Below are 12,794 nucleotides of genomic sequence, written 5' to 3'. Positions count from 1 at the left end.
TCAGTGGCTTATCAGTGCAAAGCAATCTCGTCTCAGTACTATGTTCGCGGTTAGGCACACAGACTGTGGAATCAGGCTGCAGGTTTGAATTCTCACTCTGTGTGTCCCTAGCAAGAGATGTAACTGCTCTAACTCTCTGGAGTGGTTCATCTCTAAAGAGGGAAGATACTGTGTCAGGATGTTGAGAATGTTAAGAACAGGTTAAGCACAGGACTAAAGACTGAAAAAACACCTTAGAAATATTAGTCATTATCAGCAGATGATGCATGCCATGCCAAGTTCCTTCAGTCATGTCCAGCTCTCTCAACCCCATGCACTGTAGCCCACTAGGCTCCTCTGTCCATGCGAATTCTCCAGGCAAGAATACTGGAGTGGGTTACCATTTCTTCCTCTGAGGGATCTTTCCAACCCAGGGACTGAACCTGAATCTCCTGGAGCTCCTACACTGGCACATGGGTTCTTTACCACTAGCACCTCCTGGGAATGGTGCTGAGCAAATCCTTTCAGGGTTGCTACTGCTGAATAAAGCATTCAGGAAAAAATAGCTTTTTTTTTTTTAGGATTCTTAGAAGTTATATGTGAACATAAGAACATAGCATAGAAAGTATCTTAAGTCTAATGGCAGATCTTTGAAGACCAACAAGAAAGAGAAAGATGAGCAAAGAAATCAAGGGCTTATATCTTTTTCATCTTCCTGAGCTCATCATGACCCTGCTTCTTCCCTATAACACTGTAGGAGAAAAATTAGGATAATTCTCATCAGTTCTATTTGATCGAGATAGCCTTTTGTTTTACTTTGGTTCAAAAAAATCACAGGAAAAAGGCATCCTGACACAAGGTGATAGGGTAGCTCGAAGTACCACTTGTGGACAAAGCAGAGAATCACAAAAGACATTCCATGATCATTGCCTTTTTTGTGATCATTTCTCAGGTGATAACTTCAGGTGGGATAACGTTTCGTGACCAGCCATGGCATAAGGAGTGTTTTCTGTGCAGCGGCTGTAGGAAAGAGCTCTGTGAGGAAGAGTTTATGTCCAGAGATGACTATCCATTCTGTCTGGACTGCTACAACCATCTTTATGCCAAAAAGTGTGCCGCCTGCACCAAGCCTATTACTGGTAAGTTTAATATAGTCCTAGCATGAAAAAGTATGGTTCTGAAAATGCTATACAGTTAATTTAGGAAATGTCATTTTAAAAAGGATGATCTTTCCCTTATGTCTCCTTTTGAAACAAACATGAGTACTTATATATAAATATGAATATTACACAGAACCCTCAAGGTAAGTATAGAGTATAATTAAGGCAGCTAGGCTCTGTAGAGAGTCATTAATACTAAAACTTCATGGTAGTGACTCAAAGTAAAGCAATAGTTCAAGAAAGAAGGAGAGTAAGATGAACAAAGAAGACCTTCACAAGGAGGCCTGAGTTGTGTGTGTGTGTGTGTGTGTGTGTGTGTTAGTTGCTTAGTCGTGTCCGACTCTTTGCAACCCCATAGACTGTAGCCCACCAGGCCCCTCCATCCATGGGATTCTCCCGGCAAGAACACTGAAGTGGGTTGCCATTTCCTTCTCCAGAAGGAACTATAGAAAGAAAGAAAGTCGCCTAGACTCTTTGCGACCCCATGGACTGTAGCCTACCAGGCTCCCCCATCCATGGAATTTCCCAGGCAAGAGTGCTGGAGTGGGTTGCCACATCCTTCTCCAGGCCTGAGTTGAGGTAGAACTTTAACAAACTGAGTGGGAGAAAGGGATACTTATAAATCAAAATGCTGCTCAATTCTAAACAAGCGTAAAGGAGCCTTAAAATAGAAAAAGTTTTAATTAAATGCAAGTACTGTGCAAAAATCAGAAGTTATAATAATTACAATAGCATAGGTGAGGAATTAATTAAACCTCAATTTAAGATGATTCTAACAAATGTATTATTCTCTTTTCATTCTGTTCACTTACAGAATTATCTAATTATGAATAGATAAAACAAGATAGCATTCTGTTGAACAAAATATGTGTGATATGATTTGAAAATGGACCATTTTCAAATTTCAAAATTTTCAAAATTTACCATTTAACATAAATGGTAAATCTATCTGTGCTAAATGAGTTTTCAAGGTAAAAAGCACATTGTATTTTCCCCAGAGTTACTTCTAAAATGCTAATCCTGTCATAAGAGAACTGACACTCTCATCCCTGAGAGACCTAATAGTTCTTCTTTCTTTCTCTCCTTTTTAAAAATTTATTTTCAATTGAAGGATAATTGCTTTACAGTATTGTGTTGGTTTCTGCTAAACATCAACATGAATCAGACATAGGAATACCTATGTCCCCTCCCTCCTGAAGCTCCCTCCCACCTCCACCCCCATCCCATCCCTCTAGGTTGTTATAGAGCCCTGATCTGAGTTCCCTGAGTCATGCAGCAAATTCCCATTGGCCATCTATTTTGCATATGGTAATGTATATTTCCATGTCACTCTTTCCATATGTCCCTTGTCTCCCTCCTTCCCCGGCTCCTGAATCCATATGTCTGTTCTCTGTGTCTGTGCCTTCGTTGCTGCCCTGAAAATAATTTCATCAGTACCATCTTTCTAGATTCCATATACATGCATTAATATATGATATTTGTTTCTTTCTGACTTACTTCACTCTGTATAACAGGCTCTAGGTTCATCCACCTCATTAGAACCGACTCAAATAAGTTCGCTTTTATGGCTGAGTAATATTCCATTTCAATAGCTATTCTTTTAGGTATGGTCACCAAATAACATGGCAGAACTGTATTTCTGTTCTCCATTCCTAGTACTCTTAGATCATATTTCGCTTCTGGCTCAGTTTATGTAACATAGGATTATTACAGATTATTTTATACCTTTTCTCCTCCTCTATCTTCAGATATATCACAAGTAAAATTGAATATTTATTTATCTTCAAGTAAAGAGTTTTGCTGCAAGCCCAGCTTGATAGGTTTCACTTTTTTGCAAGGGAGGAAGTTTCCTAGATAAACAGAGCATGGTCTTGTTTCTCCATACAAGGCACCATATTTTTTAGACTCTCACACTGGCCCATGGGCTACATCTGGCCAGCAAGCATGTTTTGTTTGGCCTGCATAAGCTTGGAAACTAATGTAAAATCCATCTCTTCAGCCAAAAAGTAAATGAAGAGCCTGCCCGAGGTGAGCATACTGCCCTCACACTCCTGGTCAGGTCACTGTCACGGGAGCTGAGTGACTGGCCCACTGTGTAGGGCATGCCCCCTTTGTTCCTCCCACAATCATTCAGCTAAGTCACCTCTGCAGCCCTTTCAGGGACATACACTGGCAATTTTAGACCATAGGGCTCCAAGGCTTGGGCTGTTAATAACTCTCCTCTCCGGCTTTTGCATATCTGGCAACTCTTGCAGCCAAGGGAATAAGCCACCCTCTTTACTGGTTCTAGTTAGAAATGAAACTTCCAAAAATGTAACAGTAACTGGAGCTCAAAAAACTTAGTAGAATATGCAATCACAGCTTGATGGACTCAAGACAATTTATTCTACACTTTTCTTGAATTGGCCAGAAAAGACGGGGGCGGGGGGGGGGTGGTTGGAGGTGGATTTCCATGAAGAAATGAGAAATTTTAACAACTTAAAAATGTTTGAAAACTTCCAGGGACTCAAATGGCTAGTATGGATCTTAAAGAGCCTATACAAGCTTTGAACCTGATGAGTTTCCATTCTGATCCATCACCGCAAATGCATGTGTCTAAGTGATTTTTCTGATGGACTGCTGCAGGTCAATTACTGAACCCAGCTTTTTAAAATCAGACAGAAAAACCACATTTTCCACATGAAACATAGGGATGATCAGGAACCAAAGATGTGTCCCAAAAGTAATCCAAATGCAGGATATATATTTAGAATAATCAGTCTGTTGATCATTATCTTAATCTTCTTTTGGCTCTGTGATTGAGACACACCAGAAACTAAATGCCTGCAAAAACTTCCAACTCACTTTAGTATGTTTTGATCTGATTTTTAAATATATATGGGCTTCCCAGGTAACTCAAATGGTAAACAACCTGCCTGCAATGTGAGAGACCTGGGGTTGAGCCCTGGGTCAGGAAGATCCCCTTTAGAAGGGCATGGCAGCCCACTCCAGTATTCTCATCTAGAGAATCTCAAGGACAGAGAAGTCTGGCAGGCTAGAGTCCATAGGGTCATAGAGTCAGACATGAACTGAGCAACTAACACTTTTAAATATATATACACACATACACACACACACACACACACATATATATATATATATTCTCTGTAGTTGTGCTTCTTTAAAGTTGAGCTATTTGAACTAATGTACCACAGGGAACTATACTATTAATACCAAACATTTATCTTCTGAAAGTTATACATTCAGGCAAACAATATGTCATCCCCAGAAACTATGTTAGAATTGCTTTTAAAACATCATTTTAAATTAGCTAGATCTATAAGGAACAACGGAGAAGGCAATGGCACTCCACTCCAGTACTCTTGCCTAGAAAATCCCATGGACGGAGGAGCCTGGTAGGCTGCAGTCCATGGGGTTGCTACGAGTTGGACACAACTGAGCGACTTCACTTTCACTTTTCACTTTCATGCATTGGAGAAGGAAATGGCAACCCACTCCAGTGTTCTTGCCTGGAGAATCCCAGGGACAGGGAAGCCTGGTGGGCTGCCATCTATGGGGTCGCAAAGAGTCCGACACAACTGAAGTGACTTAGCAGCAGCATAAGGAACAAACTCAAGATGTAACTGTAAGTTTTTTCTCCTCCTCTAAGATAGGATTTGCCTTTCTAAGGAGATAAATGAAGCAGCTTGACCTAGTGGGAAGAGCACTAATCTAGGGAATAAAAGACCATGGCCTTGTCTCTGCCCCTTATTACTGTGTGACTATAGGTATGCAACTCACCTCCAAGGTCCTCTTTTGTCTTCTTTGCAAAATGAGGAATTAAATAAGATCACATCTTTGCTGTTTTCTATTTCTGTTTATTTTCAGTAAAGTGAGTTTCAAATGTTGACTTCTTCAGACAGGGATGCTAATATTTCTGGTTATGTTCTTTAAGAAAGAAAATTCAGACTTAATTTGGTGAAGTTGGAAGCACAGACTCTGAAACAGATGGCCTAGGATTGAATTCCAGACCTGCCACTTAGCAGCCGGGTGATTTGGCCAAGAGGCTAAACTCTCTGTTTGACAATTACTATCTGCAAAGTCGGGTTGATGGTAATAACTACCCCATGGAGTGAGGTGAGAGCTGTATGAAGTAAAGGGCTTGGAATAGTGACTGGTTCATCTTTAAGAGCTCAACAAAGGCCAGCTCTTAGTTTACTGAATTTTAGGAATAAATGAAGCCAGATAAAACAGGTGTCAGAGTCCTGTTTCCTGGTTGACTTTCTTATTGAAAATGACCCTTATGATCTGAGGGAGTAAACACATCCAAAATCAAAACAGTTTATCAACATCTCACATGTTAAGTCAAGACTTTCTTATATCCCTGCTACCAGATGCTTCCTTTTTATTCTTCTTTGTAAAATTCTAGAAGAATTATTTTTACATTTTCCACCTGTACAAAGCTTAATAACAAAATCAAGAAAATTTCATGTGCATCAAAATGCTAGATGTGTAATAAATTCATGAACAGAAGTGGTTTATGTATATATGGAACATTATTCTTTCAATCAGCTTATTAACGTCTTGAATAACATTACAGGGATTAATTGGTACATTATTGATTTACTCTCATTAGAAAGTAGTGATGGTATCATAAATAAGCTATAAATTTAATCAAGAAAAGTACAAGAATTTGATGTAAATGTATCCCTGAACTAGTAAATTATATGTGAAGGCATCGAAAAACATTTCCAGGAAGAAAACAAAAGCTCATTATCATATCTAAGGAGAATTTACGTGAAATAAAATATTTATTCACCTTTTTTGATTTACCATACCAAGTGGAATATTTGGAAATTATATGTGCATCAGCACATGAACTATTTTAGCCTCACTAAAATAGTGTGATAAGCAAACCACAAGAATTTCATAGCACTAAGATCACTTAGAGAAAAGCTGGCAAATGAAGATTCAAGTCTAGGGCATCCCAACCCTTACCAGACCTTAGACTTTTCTCCTTTTTAACAACTCCTCAAAATCAGTTCCTTGAATTGTACCCTGGATTCATATTTGGGGTATAGAGACAGAGTCTCATCAAAGACTCAACTTCTCATACCTTTCTTATTAATAGAAACCCTATGGCTCAAGTAAGGCCCAAGTTGAAATGGGGGAGCTGATTTCATTGGGTAACATGGCTTCAGTGGCCACAGGAATCAGATTCACACATCTTTGCTGCAATCCTACACTGTAGTCAACTCTGGGCAAGGTAACAGGGTTATCATATGAGGCTAGCTAAGGACAGTTTGGATGAAATTCTCTATTGGAGCCTTTTGGAAATTGTGTCTCAAGCCACAATATGACTGTGGGACTTTATCTTGAATAAAATTAAACATGGGAAAAGAGAGAAGAGAACTAAAAGTCATTAAAATATCAGATACCAGGCTGGGAAGTATTCATTTATTTTACCTTAACTTTGCTTCAAAGTAAACAGGGTCACGAGGAGGGAAAAAAATATTCTTACTTAGATAAGTAAGTAACTTACTTAGATAAGCAAGTAACTAAGTAAGTAACTTACTTAGATAAGATACGGAACTTTGAAGTTCTGACTTCAAAACTTATTCCTTCTTCTCATTGCACTACCCTGAATTTCCTTATGTCTTGTGAAAATTGCTCAGCCATGTACAACTTTGCGACCCCCTGGACTAATACAGTCCATGGAATTCTCCAGACCAGAATACTGGAGTGGGTAGCCTTTCCTGTCTCCAGGGGATCTTCCCAACCCAGGGATCGAACCCAGGCCTCCTGCATTACAGGCAGATTCTGATCCACAAGGGAAGCCTTATGTCTTAGGCAATCGGGAACTGTCTCCAAAAATATGTGCTTTGTATACCCAAGTTCAACATACTTATGCAGATTATGGGACAAAATTGACTGGGTATCTGGCTGGATCTCAAAGGAAGAACCTGTGGGTGTCATTCCTGAATGGATACAGGCCATTGCGGATTGCATCATTTCTTGGTTACTTTCTTGATGCGGTCTTACTGTTTTATCTCCAGCTCCCAGAAGTGTACCTGATAGAATGCTCCATCTTTTTGTTGAAAGAATAGATTACTCTTTTTCTCCAATTGCTTTACAGGTCTCAGAGGTGCCAAATTTATCTGCTTTCAAGACCACCAGTGGCACAGTGAATGCTTTAACTGTGGGAAGTGCTCGGTCTCCTTGGTGGGGGAAGGCTTCCTGACTCACAACAAGGAAATCTTCTGCCGCAAATGTGGCTCTGGGCTGGACACTGATATCTAGAAGGAGACAGTCCCTCCCCACCGGAAATCCACCTTGCTTTTGTTCTCACTAAATCCAAAACTCAACTGACATTGCACTCGACTTAATTTTTAGGAAAAATTCATGTAGAGTTTATAGCACAAGTGTTTTTGCACACATTCTAATTGAACTATAAGGGCTCAGAAAAGCACAGTCTAACAGAAATGAATACACTCTAAATCACAAAGACACCTTTCCTTGCAAAATACTGCACTCTGCTGTTAGAAAATATGGGAAAATATTTCTTTATTGTAATCTAATGTATAACCTATACCTAGAAGTCATGGATTTTATTACTGAAAACTGATGTTTTTCAAAACTGCAAAGTAAGAAGGATACCAAGAGATCAAATTGAAAGACAAATATATGAAACTAATGTTTGCATTCCTCACTAGTTATATGTAACATGCTTGGCTGTGAATGGTAGAACAAAAATGGTCAGGGAAAACATCAGTAATCATATTTAGGTATTTTGTTATTTTATCATTCTTTTATTGTTCACAAGTACTAACTTTGGAGTTGAAAAACAAAGCTGCAATTTGCCCTCATCCTCCCCACTTCCACAAGTAGTTGGTTACCATATTTAATCAAAGGAATTTGAGAATTCTGGGCACCATGCCCCTCATTCTCTGCATAGATACAAAGGTGCCCTTTCCCCCCAGGGATAGTCGAAGCATAGGTTTCAACACATTTTGTGTTGAAAGCATTTCAAAGTCCACAATGAAATTTTTTTCCTAAATACTTACATATTCCCTGAAAGAAAAGTCTATTCTTTCAAAAGAGCAAACCAGGGTAATCATTGTCCCCCAAGGCAAACCTTTAAAGTAAATTGATCATTAAATCATCACTTGTGGAAATGAGTTTTAGGGAAGGGATTGTGTGTTGGAACATGACTTTCATCCAGATATCTAAAGGCATAATAGAATGCATAATTAGCTCTGAGCCTCACGCATTTTGCCTTCCAACATTTCACAGATGATTAATGAGAAGACATAAAAGTGAGTTTTAAAGAAATCTAGTAATAATAAAAATCTAAAAAGAATAACTCACTGCTGATAATTCAGGACCTGTGAAGAAGCACAACAGAGCAATAAGGTCTGTAAATGAGGCTTCCTCCACACCTGGGCTACGCACATCACCTGTGCCACTTACGTCACCCATGCTGCCTCCATCACCGCGCCTAGAACTTCAGTCTCTTATATTGACTCTGAGGGGCACTCTCGACCTTCAGGAACCATTCTACAAATAAACCAGTGTGTTTACTGGTCACAGCCTTAATGAAAACCTATCACTGTATGTTTATCTTTATACCACACATCTATTGATGATGCCCCTAACTAGCTGCCCCTGGACAAAAATTTCCACATTACGTAGGATAAGTGGAAATCAACCTCTGCTCTCATTCAATTATGACCCTTGGTTATAGCGTCACGGGTGCAGCAGAGAGAGGTCAGGAGGAGAAATCCAGACTGACACGACATTTTTATAAGTGTCTACTCATATTAGTGCACTAAAGGTTCTGACTGAAGTCTAATTACATGCTGTGGTTGATTACAATGATTAAAATAGCATCACAGAAGATTCAATTAAAATTGTTATGGAAACACAATTTTTGAAAAAGTTTAAAATGCAAGAACATTTGGAGATGTTAGCAATTTAGAGATACAAATAAAAGGTCAGGCTTCATCGGCTATTTGAAAGACATAATTGTCCTTTTCTGGGTATTAACAATGCCAAGATATTTTCTCATATTAACATTTAAATGTAGGCAAAAATACCGATATTCTTCCTGCATTGCTTGAAATTGCACATGTAGAACTGAATATGCCAATTGTTCAATGCTTTAGAATAAACAGTGAACAATATATTTAGAAAGCCAAGCCATTCTGAATCTATGTGGATATACAATATGTAATACTGTCTCAGTTAATCAATTAGAAGTAAACATACAAAATGGTTTTTCTTAAACAATTGGTATCGTTCAGGCATTTTGCTGTGTGAGACTGGGGGGATGTGAGTATGCACATGATGGGGCATTTTACTTAATTCACAGAATCATTTCCAAGACAGAGATTTTGTCATCCTTTGAGAAGTATAGCTAAGTATATCTTATCACTAAGCTACCTTCTAAATGTGGAATTATCTCTATTTTTAGAAGATATTTCTTCCATATTTAGTGGGTAGTTTAGTCATCAAACACATATTAAAGATGTACAATGCACAGTTACAGCTCAAGCTGCTATGATTCTGGGGTGGTGGGGAGGTAGATTAGGGTATGGAAGCATTGGAGTGCCAGATGCAGAGAGCTCATAAAAAGCACCACTATAGACATAACACAGAGCAACAACAACTGAGAAAAGACATGATTAGACTGAGAAAAGACACAATTAGACTGACACATAAAGATAAAAGTAAAAATCATACATAATATGTATAGGTGGTTTAGGTCAATAAAAAGAAAACCCTCTAACTGACTTATCACAAGATAGAATGGACTGTCTCAGAAAGCAGTGGGCTCCCAAGATTCAGGGCATGACATCTGCACAAATAAGGAAGCAGTTAGAAACCAATCTGTGTGCTGAGAACAACCCAATGGCTTGGAAATAGCACAGTAACTGTGCCAAAGAGGAAGAAGAAATGGGATTGCTAAAGAAAAGGGTCAGATGAAGGGAGAGTATGAACTCTTAGGATAAATGGTTTATACTTAATAGAATGAGAAAGAGAAAGTTAGTTACTGTTCTTAAAAAGAAGAGAAAAACATGTAAAGAACATTGTGCTAAGCATTATGACAATGTGTAAAGAACCTTGTGCTAATGATCGCATGTGGCCTAGAACAGAAGAGGGCAAGTTTCTGAAGGTGAAGATATACCTCCAGTAATACCTTTGATTAGTGGCTGCAGAAGTGAAGAAAGGGGCAGCAATAGGTAATGCAAACCAAGAGCTAGATTTAATGATGAGTGAACAAGTCAATCAAATACTTTATGCTGTCATGTTGCAGTTAGAGATGAAAAAGAAAAATGCAGAAAAGAATTTCTGCTTTCATCATAAAAGGAAGGGTGCCCAAGTTTTCAGTTTTCACTCAACAAAACCATAACATATCATATTGGAAAAATCTAGGGCCTACTGGTTAAGTGAAGTGTAATGGTGCTACAATCATGGGTTGAAAACTTACTTTTAAAAAAAGAAACATTAAATTGTACTTTGGAGGGAAAGATTGCTCAACCATGGTGAAAATGAATCACACTGTCAAAAAAGACCTTGGTTAAATATCACTGCAAAATTTAGTCCTACAAATGAAAAATTAACCTAAAAATGTATGTCTGTTGTTAGTAATAATAACATCATTTTTTAAGAAAAAATTATTTTTTAACCTACTTTTGGTATATTGATAGCAATTCATGTTTTAAATAGGAAAAGATGGTTATAATATGCTTGAGGTGTATTTCATTGAGCACAGAAATTATTCTCAAATACAATCATAGATGTTCATTATTACAATAATATCATTTTTGCTTGTTTTACAAATTCTGATCTTCAAAATTTTATTAGGCTAAATAAGTTTTCATAGTATATATTTCTCAAACTGTATTTAGAGATTTATTTTTTACATTAACTGTGCAGTAAGCAAGATATATATGGAGTAACTTTATAGTGTTTATATATGTCTATTACATAGTTATGAATTTTATCTTCACTTTTATAACACCTAAATTAGCTATCTGTTCAAATATCATTTCAGGGTATTAAAACAGGAATAGCATAATTCAATTCTGTCTGACCCAAACAGTAATAACTCCATATCTATGTTCTGTCTTCTAATGATCACATTTTAACCCTGTGTACGAGACAGCAAAAGAGACACTGATGTATAGAACAGTCTTATGGACTCTGTGGGAGAGGGAGAGGGTGGGAAGATTTGGGAGAATGGCATTGAAACATGTAAAATATCATGTATGAAACGAGTTGCCAGTCCAGGTTCGATGCACGATACTGGATGCTTGGGGCTAGTGCACTGGGACAACCCAGAGGGATGGTATGGGGAGGGAGGAGGGAGGAGGGTGCAGGATGGGGAACACATGTATACCTGTGGCGGATTCATTTTGATATTTGGCAAAACTAATACAATTATGTAAAGTTTAAAAAATTAAATTAAATTAAAAATAAAAAAAGAAAGACAAGAAAAAAATAAAATATTCTAAACTAAGAATTATTTTAATTACTATATCTGTGATTCTAAAAATATTCTATCAGAGATATCTCACTTCAGTTGAATTTTCTTATTTCTTATTTTGAGGTAGTCTTCTGCTAATTTCATTTATGTACTGGAGGAATTGGTAAGACTCATTGCTTTTAATCTCTTCTTAATTTTGTCTAAAGCAAAATCTGCATCTGTAATAGACTTCATGTAACTTCAGCTAATCCATACTACAAGCATCAGTTAAATTCTCTCTAGAGTTACATTAGACGACTCATTTAATGACAGAATGTATTCCACAAAGAAACATTCAGAAAAATATCTCTCACCAAACATTTCCAGAGCATTTTTTTAAGTCATAGGGCTTTGAAATATATGATGAAATTCTTATGAATACTCAATAAACATTTACGTCTTGGAATGGTATTTCTTCAGTGAAATGGTCAGAATATTACTAGAAATTATACTTGCAGGGATAAACCTTTATCATGAAGCTCTTCCCCCAAAACTATCAGATCTTTAGATCTTCACTGTCCTACCAGAAACATTCCAAAAGTCAGCTGGAATAACTGTAAAGAAATGTTTGGGGAACTTTGTGGTCCTCTTTCTAAGAAGAAGTAAAGGAAATTGATCGGGCTTCCCTGGTGACTCAGCAGTAAAGAATCTGCCTGCCAATTCAAGGGATGTGGGTTCAACCCCTAGATCCAAAAGATCCCTGGAGAAGGAAATGGCAACCCAGTTCAGTACTCTTGCCTGGAGAATCCCATGGACAGAGGAGCCTGGCAGGCTACAGTCCATGGGGTCGTAAAGAGTCACATATGACCGAGCACACCCATACATACGTGTTAAATGTGGGGTTGGAGGAGATGGTTCTCAAACTGAGAATCAAAAAGGAGGGGAAAGGAATGGAAATGATTCATGCTCAAGTTTCAGTTTATACAGGAAGTAACAGAGTTTATGTGTATTCAGAATGCCTGGATTGTATATCTCTGTGGTTGAGAAAGGAAACAGCTTACTGTGATAGAATTATGATCCATGTCACAGAGAAGCAAAGAGTATTTGGGTCAAGTATTTTCCCACGAATGGTAATAAACTTATGGAGTGGATGTCCATAAAGGGTTCTCTGAATGAGGAACATTAATGAGCTCAACAGACATCCATTC

At 37.9% G+C, this 12,794-nt stretch overlaps 1 protein-coding gene across 1 annotated transcript in view; it reads left to right on the top strand.

The window, feature by feature from the left end:
• FHL5 (four and a half LIM domains 5) overlaps positions 1-11,542 on the top strand; it is a 57,240-nt gene extending 45,698 nt beyond the window's left edge. The window contains exons 5-6 of the mRNA XM_055535452.1: positions 932-1,118; positions 7,255-11,542. Of these exons, the coding sequence (XP_055391427.1) occupies positions 932-1,118; positions 7,255-7,418 (351 nt within the window). The 3' untranslated portion in view covers positions 7,419-11,542. The remainder of the gene's footprint in view (positions 1-931; positions 1,119-7,254) is intronic.
• The last annotated feature ends 1,252 nt before the right edge of the window (positions 11,543-12,794 follow it).

The sequence above is a fragment of the Bubalus kerabau genome, chromosome 9 (assembly GCF_029407905.1).
Source record: "Bubalus kerabau isolate K-KA32 ecotype Philippines breed swamp buffalo chromosome 9, PCC_UOA_SB_1v2, whole genome shotgun sequence".
Lineage (NCBI taxonomy): Eukaryota > Metazoa > Chordata > Mammalia > Artiodactyla > Bovidae > Bubalus > Bubalus kerabau.
The sequence above is the reverse complement of the archived record's forward strand: the minus strand, read 5'-3'. Positions and strand labels throughout refer to the sequence as shown.